Raw genomic sequence first — 18,442 nt, 5'->3', positions numbered from 1 at the left:
TCCCTCCCTCCCTCCCTCCCTCCCTCCCTCCCTCCCTCCCTCCCTCCCCCCCTCCCTCCCTCGCTCTTTCCCTCTTTCTCTTTCTCTCCTTCCTTCCTTCCTTGCTTCCTTGCTTCCTGCCTTCCTGCCTTCCTGCCTTCCTTCCTTCCTTCCTTCCCTCCTTCCCCAGTCCTGAGTCTTGAACTCCGGGCCTGGGCACATCAAAGCTAGTGCTCTACTGCTTGAGCCACAGCACCTTCCAGCTTTTTCTTTTCTTTTCTTTCCTTTTCCTTTTTTTTTTTTTTTGCCAGTCCTGGGCTTGAGCTCAGGGCCTGAGCACTGTCCTTGGACTTTCTCAAGGCTAGAGCTCTACCACTTGAACCTCAGCACCACTTCCAGCTTTTTTCTATGTATGTGGTACTGAGGAATCGAACCCAGGTCTTCGTGCATGCTAGGCAAGCACTCTACCACTAGGCCAAACTCCCGGCCCCACTTCCAGCTCTTTCTGTGTATGTGGTACTGACAAATTGAACCCAGGACACGTGCATGGTAGGCAAGCACTCTACCACTAGGCCACATTTCTGCCCCCCCCCAAACATTTATTTCTTTGAAATGGAAAAAAATCTCTCCTGATTGCTACTCGTTTCTCCAAGATTCTATTTTGTTTCTTTCTACCCATTTTCCCCAATGTTCACTAGAACTAAGTGATAGAAGGGAGATTGCAATATGACATTGTGATACTACCATCCATCCATCCATCCCTCCCTCCTTCCCTCCATCCATCCATCCCTCCATCCATCCATCCATCCCTCCATCCATCCCTCCATCCATCCATCCCTCATCCATCCATCCATCCATCCATCCATCCCTCCCTCCCTCCATCCATCCCTCCCTCCATCCATCCATCCATCCCTCCATCCATCCATCATCCATCCCTCCATCCATCCATGCATCCATCCATCCCTCATCCATCCCTCCATCCCTCCATCCCTCCATCCCTCCCTCCCTATATCCATCCATGTTCATTCTCCAGCTATTCATTGAGAACTTTGATATAAAACTCAAAAATCTGGTCTCAGAGATGTCACCATTTGGGAGGAAAAAAATGACTTCAAATGAGTAACTTACAGAGTGTTTGTGAATCAGAGGACAGTGGCTTGAGGCAGAGGCGGAACTGGCTAGACCAGTGGAGGCCTTGATTGGGGGAGCAGAGAGAAGGAGACATTTGATAGAGGAAGTAACCCAGAAGTCGAGATTATGAGTCAGTAGATCTGAAGAGCTGGAGTTCTTAAAATAAGAAGAAAATGGCAACATGGGGAGATACATTAAAAAGTGTGCAAATTCAAGTATATTTCCTGACTGTTCATTTTGGCTAAACTCTGTGTGTTGACTGAATTGCAGACAGCTGACTAGTCCCTCCTTTGTGATTTGGCACAGAAATGTCATTATGGGATGTCATTTGTGGAACACAGAGGACAAAGGGGCTAGAACGAGGTTACCAGTTTTAATTTAGGGAGTTAGTTTTTAGGTCAGTAGATCAGTTATTCAAAATGTCCTTTATATCACTAAGTTACAGAACACAGAGTATTTTCTTTCTTCCTATTCATGCTGGTTCTACATTTTTTTTCCCCAATCTTGGGACTTGAACTCAGGGCCTGCGCACTGTCTCAGCACTTCTTTTGCTCAAGGCTAGCACTCTACCACTTGAGCCACGGCCCCACTTCTGGCCTTTTTCTGTGTGTGTGGTACTGAGAAATCAAACTCAGGGCTTCATGCAAGCCAGGCAAACATTTGTCTATCAAGCCACGTTCCCAGCCATGGTTCTGCACTTCCATAAGTACAAAAGTTGGTATTTCCAGACAGGACATACCTGGACCCTTGTTACATGGTCATGCAGGACTCCCTAGCGCCACCTTGCCGCAAGACTGAGGTAATGCAGGTAGAGTGGCTCCTTTAAAATACCAGCCAAGTAAAATTCCATTAAAGAATGATATTATATCATGGGAATGGATACACTGGGGGGGGGGGGGCGAAATAACATGATAAGGCTCAAGAGAGACAAAGGACATGTTTTCTCTCATGTGGAAATCAGATCAAAGTTATAAATGTATTATATATTTTATAGAAATGAAATTATAAACATACAGGGCCATGGGCATGTATACACAAACATATTAGCTAAAATGTAGTATAGGAAGAAGATTCAATGGTATTTTTTTGTATGTGGGTCATGGGGCTTGAACTTGGCCTGGGCGCTATCTCTGAGCTCTTCACTTAAGGCTATCACCCTACCCTAGAGCTAAGCTCCACTTTACGTTTTCTAGAGGTTAATTGGAGATAAGAATCTCAGGTTCTTTTGTGCCCGTGCTGGCTTTGAACCTTGATCCTCAGATCTCAGCCTTCTGAGTAGCTAGGATTCCAGGCGTGAACCACCATGTTCGGCTCGGTATAAATTTTTGTACAACCAACTTACAATCTAACAAAATACCAGAAAGCTGGAATTTGATGTATCGGGAGAGGAGAGACAGGAGGGTAGGAAAAATGAAGTCATAATATTCAATTATACATGTAAAAATGGAAGTGGGAAAATGGGGAGTTGAGAATGGTCAAAATGCATTGTCCAGACGTGTTGAAACTCCTTCATACAGCTACGAAGACAACAAAACAACCACAGTGTGTACACCTTTATTTATATGTAGGGTTAGAAATTTCTAATATGTTCACTGCACATTCTCTTCCCCTCCTTTTCCTTTGGAGTATGTAAAGTTTTAGAATACACATAATTGATTTTATTTTATTTTTTAGTTGGTCATGGGGCTTGAACTCAAGGCCTGGGTGCTGTTTCTGGGCTCCATTTGCTCAAAGCTAGTGCTCTACCACTTTGAGCCACATAGTTCTACTTCTTGGAGTATGTAACTTTTTGTAGTGTGAGCCAAAAAAAAAGAAAAAAAATAACATTTGAATTTCATATAGCTTGTCATTATATGGGACTATATGAGCATATTTTTAACTCTGTGTGTGTGTGTTGTTGCAGGTCCTAGGGTTTAAACTTGGGGCCTGGGCCCTGTCCCTGAGCTCTTCAGTTCTACCACTCTACTACTTTAGCCACAGCCCCACTTTCAGTTTTCTGGTGGCTCATTGGAGATAAAAGTCTTAGGGACTTCTGTGCCCAGGCTGGCTTTGAACCCTGATCCTTAGATCTCAGCCTCCCGAGTAGTTAGGATTACAGGCGTGAGCTCCTGGCTCCCAGGCAAATTATTCTTTCTTATTGTTCCCAGCATGTACATGTTTCAGAACTCTGAAAAAGAGAAGGCCACAGCATGCCACCGGGCAATACTGAAGAACATAATGTCTGTGTTTGAAATGGTGTCATTTATTTATTTATACTAGCCAAGTTCCTCTTTAGAGCAGAACTTGTTTTTTTCTAATTATGGCATTAATATAATAGTATTTCCTTCTGGTCTTTCTCCTTTCATGTCCTTGACCAGGACTCCTAAAAACGATGCCAGGTGCTGGTGGGTCACGCCAGTTATCCTAGCTATTTAGGATACTGAGCTCTGAGGATTATGGTTCGAAACCAGTGCGGTAGTAAAGCCTGTGAAACTATCTCGAGTTAGTAGTGGAATTTTGGCTCAAAAGTGGAGCACTAGTCTTGAGCAAAAAGCTCGAGGACAGCACCCAAGTCTTGAGTTCAAGCCCCTGGGACCAGGCCAAACAAAACAAAGAGAAAGAAGGGGGCGGCAGCGGGTGTGTGTGGTGGGGAGAAACAACAACTATGATAATATTGTTCTGTAGAGAGCTTTCCTGATACTGTAGTCAAAGTCCATCTTTGAGGGTAAGGATCGATTGTCTTCAACTCAAAATGCTTAGCATAAAATGATCTCTTTGGTGTGGATTTTGAATCCACGGAGTCATGCTGTATCAGTTGGCTATATTTGGTTAAGTTGAGTCATGTCACCAAATATAGCCTGTGCTTTCTGCCGGATACGTGCCAGGCTTATGGCTTCCAATGCCACAGCTGGCCCCAGGAGACGACAGCTTTCTCTGTCACTATGGCCCTAAGAGCAGTCCTGCGGATCAAACTGTCCCCGGTGTGTTTAAAACACAGTCAATACTCACCATCTTTAGAGATTGAATTTTCCCCACCAACTAGGTCTCCTTGCCTGAACTACTTACTAAATGCCTTCCATTTCCTTTCCGTCATGAAATGTACCCAAACCTGGCAGGGTTTATACATCCATGCTTTATCACAACACTAACCAACCAACCCAAGCCACAGGCTCTGGGATAGTCATTTTTCTCCACTATTTTTATTTTTACTATCCTTGACTCATTTCTGGAATGCTGGTGTTTCAAGTTCAGGGGAATGAACTCATTGACTGTGTGCCTGGGATCCAAACAGGAAACTCAAAATGGCTAAGTAGGGAAAGTTTTACTCCCTAAGGAGGTTTATTATGTAAAAGAGATAAGGGAGAGCCGGTAGCCAAGGGATTACAGGAGCACACTGTTGTGCAGTGGAAATAAAATCAGGCATGTTCTTTGGGAAAAAAAAAAAAGATTTCCATTTTGAGAAAGGTATTGTGAGAAAAGGGGACCCTTAAGAAATTGTGAACAACGTCATAAAACATATATTTATCACTGGCTGCTGATGGCCCGTGCTTTTAATCCTAGCTACTCAGGGGGGGCTGAAATCTGAGGATCTTGGTTCGAAGCCAGCCTGGGCAGGAAAGTCCATGAGATGAAGCACCAGAAAAGCCAGAAATGGTGCTAAGGGCTCAGGTGGTAGAGTACTGACCTAACCTAAGCCAGCAAGCCCCACGACCCCCTACACACACATGCATGCATGCATGCGCGCACACACACACACACACACACACACACACACACACACACGCGCACACACACATATACATACAATCCTACACAGGAAACTTTACTTATAATGCACCAAACGTGGAAGCATCCAAGATGCTTATACACATAATAACTAAATAAACTGTGGTTCACCCAGACAATGGAATATTATTCAGTATTCAAAAGAACTGTGTAAAGCAACCCACATAAAGAAGACACGAGAAAGGCACATTAGTAAAAGAAACAAATCCACTGGCAAGGCTTGACTTTGTGGTTTCACCAACACTGTGTTTTTAGGAAAGGCAGAACTGTTGAGTCAGCACAAAAAACCCCCATGGGTTAGAGGATTTGATTTAGGATAGCAGAAAACACTTTACCAACCAGCCAGTCTGATGGTTTACTTTTGGGATTTTTCACTGGTAAATGGTTTGATTATTGCTTAGCATCAAATCAGTAACGTTGTGGTTCATATAGAACCGTCCTGGTTTCACTGGAATGTTAGCATTAAAAACAAATAGAATATCTTTCATAGAAATAATACATTTCCTTTGGGATCTTAACTTCAAACAATATAATTAGGCACCTCTGTTTCTGTATTGACTTTTACCATATTTTAAATCATTTCTGCGAAGTTTTTCTCTTTTCTTTTTTGTTTTGTTTGTTTTTGTTTTTTCAGTTGGTCTTGGGACTAGCACTCGGGGACTTGGTGCTGTCCCTGAGTCTCTTTGTGTTCAAGGCTAGCACTCTGCCCACTTGAGGCATAGAGCCGCTCTGGCTCTTTTCAGTTGGAAATAAGTCTCATGAGGATTTTTCTACCTGGCCTGGCTTTGAATTGAGATCCTCAGATCTCAGCCTCCTGAGTAGCTAAAGTCTTACTGGCATCTGGCAATGCCTTAAACTTAGGACTTTCCCTAACTTTTCTAGAGTTGAGATTTTGTGAGATTAGAGTTTCCTTCCCCATCCCTTTAATGACCAAACACCATATTACATTAAGGGTTTGCCTTCATTCCCCTCAAGGGGGAGGGACAGATGGACGGGTAGGGTGTAGAAATTTACTAATTTTTATTTTGTAACTTGTAGAGTACATCATATGTCTTAAGTAGGGGTGATCTAGATAGTTCAACTTACACACAGAGGCTGTTGCAAAACAGAACTTTTGCAAGACGGAGAAATCTTATTGCTTTCTCTCCTAGTTATTGTGAAGTATAAATAATGGTGGCACTTTCATAAGTTATTATTGTGTGTGTGTGTGTGTGTGTGTGTGTGTGTGTGTCTTTGTACCTGTGTGTGCCTGTCCTGGGGTTTGAACTTGGCCCTGGCACTTGCTGTTCCTGAGGGGTTTTTTGTTTGTTTGTTTGTTTGTTTGTTTTTGCTTAAGGCTAGTACTTTGCCACTTGAGCCACAGCTCCACTTCTGACTTTTTGGTGCTTCATTAGAGATAAGAATCTCATGGACTTTCCTGCCCAGGCTGGTTCTGAACTGTGATCCTCAGATCTCAACCTCCTGAGTAGCCAGGATAATAGCCATGAACCATTGACTGCCAGCTTACAACTTCTTTTTGAAGAGCATCTCGGGTGACCATTGTGGATTAAATATGTTTGCCAAGAGCCTACAGTGCTCTTGGGTATGAGGTTGGAGCCTTCTGGTATTTTCCATCATGTGGTATTTCCTTTGTACGTGATGTGAAATACTCTTCATCCCAAAGTTTAGACATTGTCCTAAACTTCAATTGAAGTGGCTGGATATGTGGGCACAAACGTGGCACTTTTTTTTTACATGGCATCTAGGAAAATATTATTGCTTGGTACATACTCTGTTAAAAGGAACAAACCCCACCACTAACAAAATAGTTCATGTTTATGGGACAAAAACCCCAAAGATGGTGTCTGTGCTGTTGATATCAGAATGTAAGAAGAGAAGGAAAATTCCTTTGAGTCGGCCTTTGGAAGTGAGAATAACTTAGTTGTTAAAAGAGGGATATTTTATTAATTACATGCAAATGTTCCCCTCTTATATTTTGGTGAGGGCTGGAAGGCCTGGTCTAGAGGTAGAGTGCTTGCCTAGCACGTTATGAAGCCCTGGCTTCAATTCCACATACCAGAAAAAGCCAGAAGTGGTGCTGTGGTTCAAGTGGTAGAGCACTAGCCTTGAGAAAGCTCAAGGACAGTGCCCAGGTCCTGAGTTCAAATCCCAGGACTGGCAAAAAAAACAATTGGTGAGCATGTTCGATGGATACTTCCTTCCCAATACCTTGTCTACAACTGAGTTTTGTCCTGGAATACAGCGTGTTAAGTACAATTTATTGCCTGTTAAAAGCAATCCGTTCAGCTGTGTTATTGAGTAATTTTACAATCACCTATGAAACCAAATTTAGTAACGGCCTTCTTTTACCTTCAGGTCGTGTAAACTATTCATACCCAGGATCCGATAGTTCTCTGCTTATTAATGGTAAGTGATAATTAATTTACCTTAGTGGAGTTCACAGAACTGCAGTAGGTTTAGAGCGAGGGGAGAAAAATCACGTTATACTTCCACAAGTAGAGAAGTGACTTTCATTCTACCTTGTGGACAACACTTGCAATTAATCAGCCATGTTCAGAACAATGCCCTGAAACTGACGGCAAACACTTTTCATGAACTAGAACTGGACTTGTGGAATTGTAACTCCTTTGAATAACTTCTTAAGAAGAAGAAGTAGAAGATTTGAGGAGTCAGTCACTTCCCATGTCTGGAACCAGCTCCAGTGAGCTGAAGCGAGAATCTAAGGATGAAGATAGCCTTTATGGGACATTCGCTTCTGGCGACCTTTGACATGTCTCATGAAGGCCATTTCCGCCATGTAGCTGGGAGAAAATGGGCCATGAGGGGAAGTGATCCTAGCTTTCAAACCAGAAGGAGCCAGCCCAAGACCACAGCACATGACCTCGCAAAGAACAAGGTCACCCAGTGCTGCTGTCAGAGAGGACTTGGCGAATCAAACCTGCGGGATTCTCCCTACCTCAGGGTTAGGGTTAGGTTCTCAGGATAGGCAAGCTCAGGTTCATGGGGAAAGGGGCAGGACTTCCGTTCCTCCAGAGGGTTTAGGTGTCAGTCAGTCTCGCAGCTTAAAGTGGAGTCTCTTGCTTTTGCTTCTTATCTACCTTTCAAGTGTCTGCATTGATGATGCTTTTCCCTTTGGCAAACCCCCCTTTTAAGTCCTACCACCTCACCCATCTTTGACTAAAGCTGTGTTGTCATTGTCCCTCAAAGCACAAACCCAGTCTATGGTCTGTCCACTGGAAAGGGGAAGATGGGCTTTGTGACAGGCTGGGATGTTGTGTAAATCGGTGTGCGGTGGCATTGACGCTTGAAGTGAATGGTTAGATGGAGCTGGATCGCTGAGTTCCCACAAACTCCCGGCATTGATGGACATGGGTGGACATGCCATCACAGCAGAGTGGACCTCTTTCCTGTGGCATTACAGCCACAGGCAACATGGCCTGCCACTCAGGCAAAGTGGTAGAGCTTCTTTGTGCAGTTGGATCAGTTGCTGTTTCCATGCTGGTCCTTGTCGCCATGAGAACAACTTCTCTACTAGATTTTCCTTAAAGTCTGGTTTTCTCTATTCATGTCTTTTCTTTTGTGAATCTGTTCAACAGCTTTTACTTAGCAAAGGTACTGGGGTTTGAACCCAGTTTTTTCACTCAAGGCTGGTAATCTACCACTTGAACAATAACTCTACTTCCAGATTTTTGCGGGTAATTGGTGATAGGTTTCATGGACTTTTCTGCCTTGGCTGACTTTGAACTGTGATCTGCAGAACTCGGCCTTCTACGTAATTCGGATTACAAGTGTGAGCCATGAACACCTGATAAATATTTTTTTTAATGTTTTAAAATGTTACTTATCCTCAAACTCTGGAAGTAGACTAAATGATTTGCTTTTTAATGGAAAAATAGAAAAGGGCAAGCAGAAAACTTTTCTGGCTCTTCCAGCCAGACTCAGGAGTATGATGAAGTCTGGTTTTTTTGGTTGTTGTTGTAGGGCTTGAGACTCAGGACCTGGATGCTGTCCCTGAGCCTCTTTGTGCTCAAGGCTAGTATCTGCCACTTGAGCCACAGTGCCACTTCCTGTTTTTTGAGTAGGTCATGGGAGATAAGAGCCTCACGGGGACCTTTATGCTGGCTAGTTTTGAACTGGGATCCTCAGACCTTAGCTTCCTGAGCAGCTAGGATGACAGGCATGAGCCACCAGCGCCCAGCTGAGCGACATAGTCTAAGGCCTAGTATCGAGTGTCACAGGTCCCCAAACTCGATTTTGTCAGATACAATCAAGTGTTTGTCTGTGTGCGTTTTTAAAAAATAACAAACCACCTATGGCCAGATGCCAGTTTGTGTAGATATAAATGAAGAACAAAACTTACTTGTAGATAGATTAACTAACTGGTAAAATGGAATGACAGATCTGTTCTCTCTCCAGTGGAGAAGATGTAGAATAGATTTGAAAGTTGCATACCCAGTTAGTAGGGGAGAGGGGCACTTGTACCATTCCTTTATCACCTGATTTAGAAATAGGATCTGCCCACTCTTTCCGTCCTATTTATAAAGTATCCTCAAGAGAGAACCACTTCCTAGGGTCAGTGACTCAGGCCTGTCACACTGGCTACTCAGGAAGTTCAGATCTAGAAGGTGGCGTCAGCCTGGCTATAAAAATCTGCTAGATTCCATTTCCCAATATGGTCAGCAAAAACCTGGACCAGAGGCATGGCTCAAGAAGTAGAGCACCAGCTTGGCAAGCAAACTAAGGAGTCCATGAGTTCAAACTCTAGTACAAAAGGAAAATAATATTCATGTATTGATTCTTGGTAATTTTATTGTTAGGTGAGCTCAGATTTTTAGACATAGTTACATTGCAAGTCTAGTGAATGAACTTCGTGCTCTTAATGGAGTGCACGAATGTATTGCTCGTGTGTGTGTGTGTGTGTGTGTGTGTGTGTGTGTGTGTGTGTGTGTGGTGGGGATTGAACTAGTCCTGGGCTCTTCAGCTCAAGGCTACCCCCCTACCCTTGAGCCAAGCCCCACTCCCTGTTTTCTAGAGGTTAACTGGAGATAAGAGTCTCGGGTTCTTTTGTGCCTGGGCTGGCTTTGAACCTGGATCCTCAGATCTCAGCCTTTTGAGTAATGTATTACTCTTAGTGAACACAGACTCAAGAAACACAAATACTTCCATCTCTTAGGATTATTTTGGAGATTAACTGTGAATCATTCAGTGTCATCCCTGGAACACGGTGAATTATTGAGGGACTTCTTTTTTTCTTTTGTCACGGGGCTTGAACTCTAGGTCTGGGAATTGTCCCTGAGCACATCACCTCAAGGCTAGTGCTTTACCAGGTGAGCCACAGCGCCACTTCAGGTTTTCTGGTGGTTAATTGGAGATAAATGTCTCACGGACTTTTTGTGTGGCTTATTCATAGGTAAACTAAGGAAAACTCTGAACATAGTTTAGCTGATATAAATAGAATGTTTCCAAAATACAAAATTCATATAAACATAGTTAAAGCCCTTTTTTTTTCTTTTTTCTTTTTTGGTCAGTCCTGGCACTTGAACTCTGGGCCAGGGCACTCTTCAGCTCAAGGCTACCGCCCTACCCCTTGAGCCACAGCCCCACTTTTGGTTTTCTGGTGGTTAATTGGAGATAAGAGTCTCTTGGTCTTTAGGGTTTTTAGTGCCAGGGGTGGCATTGAACCTTGATCGTCACATCTCAGCCTCCTAAGTAGCTAGCTAGGATTACAGGCATGAGCCACTGCACCTGGCCTGCTTGTTTGTTTTTGTTTCACCGGTATTGGGGCTTGAACTCAGAGTCAGGGCACTGCCTTTTTTTTTTTTTTAAGATCTCAGGGCTGATATTCATTTCAGTGCTTAATTGGAGATAAGAATCTCACATGGGGCCAGGAGTTTGGCCTAGTGGTTAAAGTGCTTGCCTAGCATGCATGAAGACCCGGGTTCGATTCCTCGGTACCACATACATAGAAAAAAGCCGGAAGTGGTGCTGAGGCTCAAGTGGTAGAGCTCTAGCCTTGAGAAAGTCCAAGGACAGTGCTCAGGCCCTGAGCTCAAGCTCAGGACTGGCAAAAGAAAAAAAAAAATCTCACAGACTTTCCTGCCTTGGCTGGCTTTGAACCATGAGCTTCCTGAGTAGCTAGGATGACAGATGTACAGAAAGTGGGTGATTTGGGGGAGGGGACAAGGCTGGGGGGGAGTTAGGAGTATTAGTGCTTAATGGTTTACAAAAGAAGAAACAATTACAAAACACAAGCCTTAGAGGAGTATGTAAAGGTTGTCTACTGTTGAATGTGGTTGTGTGTATGTGTGTGTGTGAGAGACAGAGACAGAGACAGAGGTCAGTAATGCAAACTTTTCCTTTTGCCTGTCCTTTTCATTATATACATTCTCAATGCTGAATTAAAACAGGAAATAAACCCCTAGTATATATTGAGGTTAATACATTGAGGTAATTTGTAGTCATCTTTTGGCTTTCTTGGTCTGCTGTAATTAGGATGTTCAAGCTTTTCCAAATCCATAGAAGAGAGCTTCTCTGCAGTAAACCATTCTTGCTCTAATGTCCAGAACTTTCTCTTGAGTTAGAAGCTATTTCTTGTTTGGTTTAGATAAAAATAACCAAGCACTGCTTTGGCCTCTTTCTCATGTGCAAGTTTTCACACACATATATGTGATTTTTTTTTCTTTTTTGGGTATTGATCCTGGGGTTTGAACACAGGGGCCTGGACACTGTCCCTAAGCACTTTTGCTCAAGGCTAGCACTCTACCACTGGAGCCCCAGCTCTATTTCTTTTTAAGTGCTCCTTCGAGATAAGAGTCGCACAGACCTTCCTGCCTTGGCAGGCTTCGAACCTCAGAACTCAGCGTCTTTAGTTATTAGGGTTATAGGCATGCGTCACCAGGACTACAGATATTCGAATTTTAACTGATTTGTTGTTTTAATCATGCAACTTGTTTTGAAAAATTTAAGCACTCTCGGGCTGGGAGTTTGGCCTAGTGGTAAGAGTGCTTGCCTAGCATACACAAAGACCAGGGTTCGATTCCTCAGAACCACATACACAGAAAAGCTAGAAGTGGTGCTGTGGCTCAAGTGGTAGAGCTCTAGCCTTGAGAAAGCCCAAGGACAGTGCTCAGGCCTTGAGTTCAAGACCCAGGACTGGCAAAAGAAAAATAAATTAAGCAATCTCAAAACTTTTTGGAGATGGATGAGGGCTCGAATTCTTAATAAAAGAAATGAAGAGTCACCTGTCACTCGTGGGCAGGTTCCGTTGAAATCCCGTTGGGATTTGCCTATATAGAGAAAGCAGGCATGACTCATCCCTGGATCAAATTACATCTTATTTTATCATGCAGTATCATCGCTCTTCAAGTTTCCAGTGACCTTCATGTACTACTGGCAGTTAAAAGACTGAGTCCGGCCAGGCAACTCTGGCTCACGCCTGTCATCCTAGCTACTCAAGAGGCTGAGATCCGAGGATCACGGTTCAAAGCCAGCCCAGGCAAGAAAGCCCATGAGACTCTTATCTCCAATAAACCACCAAAAAAAAAAAAAGTGGGAAATGAAGCTGTGGCTCAACTAGTAAAACCCAAGCCTTGAATGAGAAACCTCAGAGACAGCATTCAGGTCCTGAGTTCAGGTTGTAGTATTAGCATCCCAACACAAACACGTACAAAGAAACAGAGTTGTTGGGCCGGGAGTTTGGCCTAGTGGTTAAAGTGCTTGCCTAGCATGCATGAAGACCCGGGTTCGATTCCTCGGTACCACATACATAGAAAAAAGCCAGAAGTGGTGCTTTGGCTCAAGTGGTAGAGCTCTAGCCTTGAGAAAACCCAAGGACAGTGCTCAGACCCTGAGCTCAAGCCCAGGACTGGCAAAAAAAAAAAGAAGAAACAGAGTTGTAACGCCACCTTTCCTGTTTCCTGTGGTAGTTCTTTCTTGCAGGCATTCTTTGAATTTTGTACCAACAAGCTAATGAATATAAGCCCAAACCAGTGTGCTGTCGAAAATTCTTCTAAGCATATGTGTCAGGTAACTTTCAACAATGAGTCTGTTAAATTGGAGGCTGATTTGTAAAAATCATTTAAAAAACGATTCGTTGCATTTTTATTGCACTGTTTTGAGTTGCTCTCCTCTCTCTGTCACTTGATTATTCTTGTCAGTACTAGGGTGTAAACTCAGGGCCTTATGATTGTTTAGCTTTGTTTGCCTGACCATTTGGCACTCTACCTCTTGAGCCATGCCTCTAGCAAAGCTTTTTGTTATTCAGTTCGTACATGGAGTCTGCCAGACTTTTCCACCCTGGCTGGCATTGAACAGCAGTTCTCTAGATCTCAGCCCTCTGAGTGCCAGAATGACAAAGGTGAACCAATCACACCTGGACCAGCTTCACCTTTCCTTCTTCTTTTGCTCATAGAAAAACAAGTTTTAGGCCGGGAGTTTGGCCTAGTGGTTAAAGTGCTTGCCTAGCATGCGCGAAGACCCGGGTTCGGTTCCTTGGTACCACATATAGAAAAAAAAAAAGCCGGAAGTGGTGCTGAGGCTCAAGTGGTAGAGCTCTAGCCTTGAGAAAGTCCAAGGACAGTGCTCAGGCCCTGAGCTCAAGCCCAGGACTGGCAAAGAAAAGAAAAAAGAAAAAGAAAAGAAAAACAAGTTTTAGTGCCAAGCCATTGATTTTTCTCTTTTTAACGGATTTGCTCATTTGGCTAATTCTCTCAAGTGTTTCTTTTCCCCCTCCCTCCCTCCCTCCCTCTCTCCCTTCCTTCCTGTTGAGACAGGGTCTGTCTGTGTTGTCCACTTCTTGGCTGGAGTAATGCACCACCTTCTTCTAGTTGTACTAAAAATGTCTGTGACTGGATGCTATCAGTGTGTGTGTGTGTGTGTGTGTGTGTGTGTGTGTGTGTGTGTGTGTGTGTGTGTGTTGGTCCTAGGACTTGAATTCAGAGCCTGAGTACCATTCCTGAGCTCTTTTTGCTTAAGACTATTATTCCACCACTTAAGCCACAACTCTACTTCCAGCTTTTTGGTGGTTCTTTGGACATAAGAGTCTCATGGACTTTTCTGCCCAGGCTGACTTAGTGCTGTGACCCTCAGATCTCAGTAGTAGGATTACAGGTATAAGCCACCCAGTGCCCAGTTTGTCTGATCAGTCGTCGTCGTCTTCTTCTTCTTCTTCTTCTTCTTCTTCTTCTTCTTCTTCTTCTTCTTCTTCTTCTTCTTCTTCTTCTTCTTCTTCTTCTTCTTCTTCCCAGTTTGTCTGATCAGTACTCTTCTCCTTCTTCTTGTTATTATTATTATTATTATATCCATCATGGGGCCTTGAACTCTAGGCCTGAGTGCTATCACTAAGCTCTTCAGCTCAAGGTTTAGTGCTCTACTGCTTGAGCCACAGTACCACTTCTGGTTTTCTAGGGTTAATTGGAGATAACAATCTCATAGACTTTTGTGTGCCTGGGCTGGCTTTGAACTGTGATCCTCAGATCTCAGCCTCCTGAGTACTTAGGATTACAGATATAAGCCACCCGCATCTTGCTCTCTGATTACTTTTGAGATCAATTATATATATTTATTACATAATATATTATACTTTGGATATTAGTATAATTTGTACATTATGTATACTACATATGTATACTATGTAATATGTATTGTACATAATATTCATATATTCTATATTTTTTTATTTTTGGCCAGTCATGGGCCTTGAATTTGGGGCCTGGGCCTGTCCCTGAACCTCTTTGTGCTCAAGGCTAGCACTCTACTCCTTGAGCCACGGCATCACTTCCAGTTTTGTCTGAACAGTTTATTGGAAATGAGTCTCATAGACTTTTCTGCCCAGGCTGGCTTCGAACTGCAGTCCTTAGATCTCAGCCTTCTGAGTAGCTTGAATGACACATCCCAGCTAAAAAGCAACATATTAATTTGTTCTTCATGTATCATATTAGAGTTACTTTTTATTACAACCAATGAGAAAAGATACTTTCTCTAAGAACTGAATAGTTTCTCACTTTTGTAAAGATATATATATATATATATATATACATATATATATATGGAGAGAAAAGGAAAAGTTCTGCCAAATGTTTCCATACCTTCTTTGCTAGTATAGCCCAGAAACATGAGGAATATTTTAATGGCAAGGATTTCATGAGTATGACACTGCCAATAATAAAAGCATCTGTGGGCTGGGAGTGTGGCCTAGTGGTAGAGTGCTTGCCTAGCATGCGTGAAGCTCTGGGTTTGATTTCATAGTACCACATACACAGAAAAAGCCAGAAGTGGTATTGTGGCTCAAGTGGTAGAATGCTAGTCTTGAGAAAGCTCAAGGACAGTGCCCAGGCCTTGAGTTCAAGCCCCAGGACTGGAAAAAAAAAATAAACAAAAGCATTTGTGAGCAGTCTGGGAAAGATTGTGTGGAAGCATGCATTTATGAGGGATCTAAAGACATATATCCAAAAGTCATCAAACCCCATGAATGCTGTTTCCAGGTCATTTTACCACTCTTGAATCCTGCTATCCCTAAATGGTAAATTATTTGAGGGACTTCTTATAATACAAATGAAAGAAGACAGACATGTAAATAATAGGCAGTTTTGGACTCTGATAGTGTCTAGGAGATTTTTCTTCGTTAGTAGTAAGATGTATTTTTTTTTTCAAATCTCAGAGATAATTCGTAGGTAAACTAAGGAAAACTCTGAGCAGAGTTTAGCTGATATAGATAGAACTTCTCCAAAATACAGATTCATATAAACACAATTAAAACCCTTCCCTCCCTCCCTCCCGCTCCCCTCCCTCCCTCCCGCTCCCCTCCCTCCCTCCCTTTCTTCCTTCCTTTCTTCTGTTTGTTTTTGTTTCACCAGTACTGGGGCTTGAACTCAAGAGTCCCAGAGCTTTTTTAAGATCTCAAGTCTGCAGCGGGGTGCGGTGGCTCACTCCTGTAATCCTAGCCACTCAGGAGGCTGAGACCTGAACACAAAGCCCTAAGTTCAAACCCCAGTAGAACAACCACAATAAAAGTGTTACTGCTTTTTTCGCCCCCTCTCTGGAACTTGGACTTGAACTAAGGGCCTTGAGCTCCTGCATTTTCATTCAAGGCTGCAGCTCTACCGCTTGAACCACACCTCCATTTCCAAACAACTCAGCCTGACTGTCTGCCAGATCTTTACCCATTCTGTATGTTCAGGCCACCTTTCCCTGAGCATGACAAGCACCCCAGACAGTGGCAAGGCGGGTCTGGGTGCCATTCCTCTGTTTTACCTTTAAAGTCTATTTCAGACCCCACCCTACCCCCCCAATAACCAACTGTCCCTCTCCTTCTGTTCCTGTCACACTGACCCCTGTCCTGGGATAGTAATTGCCCTTATATACTTGGTTCTGTTCTGTGACCCCTGATTAGATGTCTGAAACAGGAAAACAGCACGCACTCCCTCCTTCCCTCCCTCCCTCTCATCTCAAAAATGACTAAGAGGTATGGACATGGTCTTGGAGATATAAACATAGACATAAAAATGTATGATGGGATATATACTGAATAGACATAATGTTATATAGATTGATATGTATCTATGACATACAAACCCTCAGCTTAGTTATGTTCTAAAATCTAAGTGCCAGTGATTGTATAGAGATTCCCTTCTTGAGTACTCGTTTGTGAAACATGACATTTGAACTATGATGTAAAAATCAGTGTTAATAAAATCTCTCAAAAAGAATGACTAAGAGGCAGGTAACTTACAACATGAATGTTCTGGACAAAGGGACAGTTGATGGTTTGGGCAGGATGGGGTGGGAGGTGTGAGGTTTCATCACTCTACTCCAAAGGCTGGGTCATTTAGCACTTAGAAAGGGTTTGTTTCTGGAATTTTCCATCCAGTGTTTTCAGTCGTGGAGTGGACCACCGGGTCACTGAAACCATGGCAAACAAAACACTGGCTAAAGGCGGGGGGACCGCTGTGTAGCAAAGTACAATGCATAATCCAGTAATCCATTTGTGGTGGGGCGCAGTGACCCAGAAGGGGCTTTAGCGATGCCAGGCATTCAGGAAACATTTGCTGGTTAGAACTGAGGAGAGAATGGGCTTTAAGATTCAGGAAATATCTAGTCTCAAGCAACATTTCCTAGTTTAAAACTTAGAATGTAGCCAGGCACCAGTGGTTCGTGCCTGTAATCCTACCCAGAAGGCTGAGAACCAAGGGTCCCGGTTCGAAGCCAGCCCAGGCAGGAAAGACTGGGGGAAAATTGGTGAGAAATTTGGTTCATATAGTGGTTACTGGTTTTGGTCATGTTTGGTACTGCTTTGGTTTCATAATGGTTTGGGACTCAGGTGACACTTCCCTAAAAACCTTCCCTTAAAAGAAGTCAAAACTGACAATATTTTTGAAGAACTTGGGGGGGGGGGAAAGATGCCATATTGAGTTGACCTGCTACCATCTAGTTGCTTATTTTTGACACTTTGGTCAGGAAATGAAGATTTCAGCCATTTTTCTCCCTCTGTTTCAAAAGCTGGTAGATGAAATCTCAGTTGATTCTTTGGACAATGTTTGAAAGGTTTTTTTGTTTTTGTGTTTTTTTTCTTCTCATTTGGCATGCAGCAAGGACATATGGGCGGAGGAGAGGTAACATTATTGCTTTTAATTTTTTTAATGTGTCACTTGTATTGGGAACACTGCAGCTTTCTAACTCATGTGGGGAAGGGGTGAGGGGGAAATGAAAGAGTCTTTCCTGTGTTATCGTGAACATTTTAGACCTCACTGTGTAGAGTTAGGAACTTGTCATAAATTGCCAAAAGGTGCAATTTAAAGTCGAATAATTTCCCTACGTTGCCTTGGCTATTTGACTTATGAACACCTAAAGATTGGCCTCCTACCCCCCTTTTCTTCTGAAAAGAATTTCATAGGTTAAAAACTATTAAAGAGCTTTAAAGGGGAAATGGACTTACTTAACTCAAATCTCAAAAGTTGTCTTGGAGGCTCAGTTACAATTCTGCAACTTGTTTCGCTGAGTCAGCAAATGACAATGGGTTGAAACTAAGGTGAGTTAAACAACTAACTCATCCTATATATACCTTTCAAATATAAGGGGAGAAGACTCTTGGAAGGACTAAGGAGATTCTAAAAATTCATTCCCTAGAGTGCTAGAATCAACCTTTCTATTTGTTTACTTTTACTTTATGTTTATGCCAGTCCTGGGGCTTCCTGCTGTCATTTGGCTTTTCTCTCAAGGTTGGTGTTCTATCCCATGAGCCACCTCTCCACCTCTGGCTTTCTGCTGGTTGATGAGCTAGCAGAGTCTCACAGACTCTTGTATGCACATGAGATCCTCAGATCTCCACCCCCTGAGGAGCTAGAATTACAGATGGGAGCCACTTAGTGCCTGGCTGCTTTCTTTTTATTTATTTTTGCCATCTGTCATAGTTTTGTCATGTTACATCAAAAGACATTTTAGGTAGCCTAGATTTTTTTCTAAAGCTCATTCCGAAAAATCACCTTCAATTTTGTTATCCTTTTTGCTCGCACTTGACATGTGGTTATTTTAAGGCTTAATTTTGTGGCAACGATGCTATTATTATTTGTGT

At 43.0% G+C, this 18,442-nt stretch overlaps 1 protein-coding gene across 3 annotated transcripts in view; it reads left to right on the top strand.

Moving 5' to 3' along the window:
• The window catches only part of Cpeb4 (cytoplasmic polyadenylation element binding protein 4), a 47,831-nt gene that overhangs the window by 18,992 nt on the left and 10,397 nt on the right, over positions 1 to 18,442 (top strand). The window contains exons 2-3 of one of the 3 annotated variants that reach the window (XM_090325561.1): positions 7,231 to 7,281; positions 17,460 to 17,483. In XM_090325561.1, coding sequence (XP_090181687.1) covers positions 7,231 to 7,281; positions 17,460 to 17,483 — 75 coding nt within the window. The remainder of the gene's footprint in view (positions 1 to 7,230; positions 7,282 to 17,459; positions 17,484 to 18,442) is intronic. The other 2 variants (XM_090325563.1, XM_090325562.1) reach the window with 2 other exon arrangements.

This window comes from Megascapheus bottae, chromosome 38, assembly GCF_031878675.1.
Source record: "Megascapheus bottae isolate mThoBot1 chromosome 38, mThoBot2.hap1, whole genome shotgun sequence".
Taxonomy (NCBI): domain Eukaryota; kingdom Metazoa; phylum Chordata; class Mammalia; order Rodentia; family Geomyidae; genus Megascapheus; species Megascapheus bottae.
Note: the sequence above shows the minus strand (reverse complement) of the source record. Positions and strands in the feature narration are given on the sequence as shown.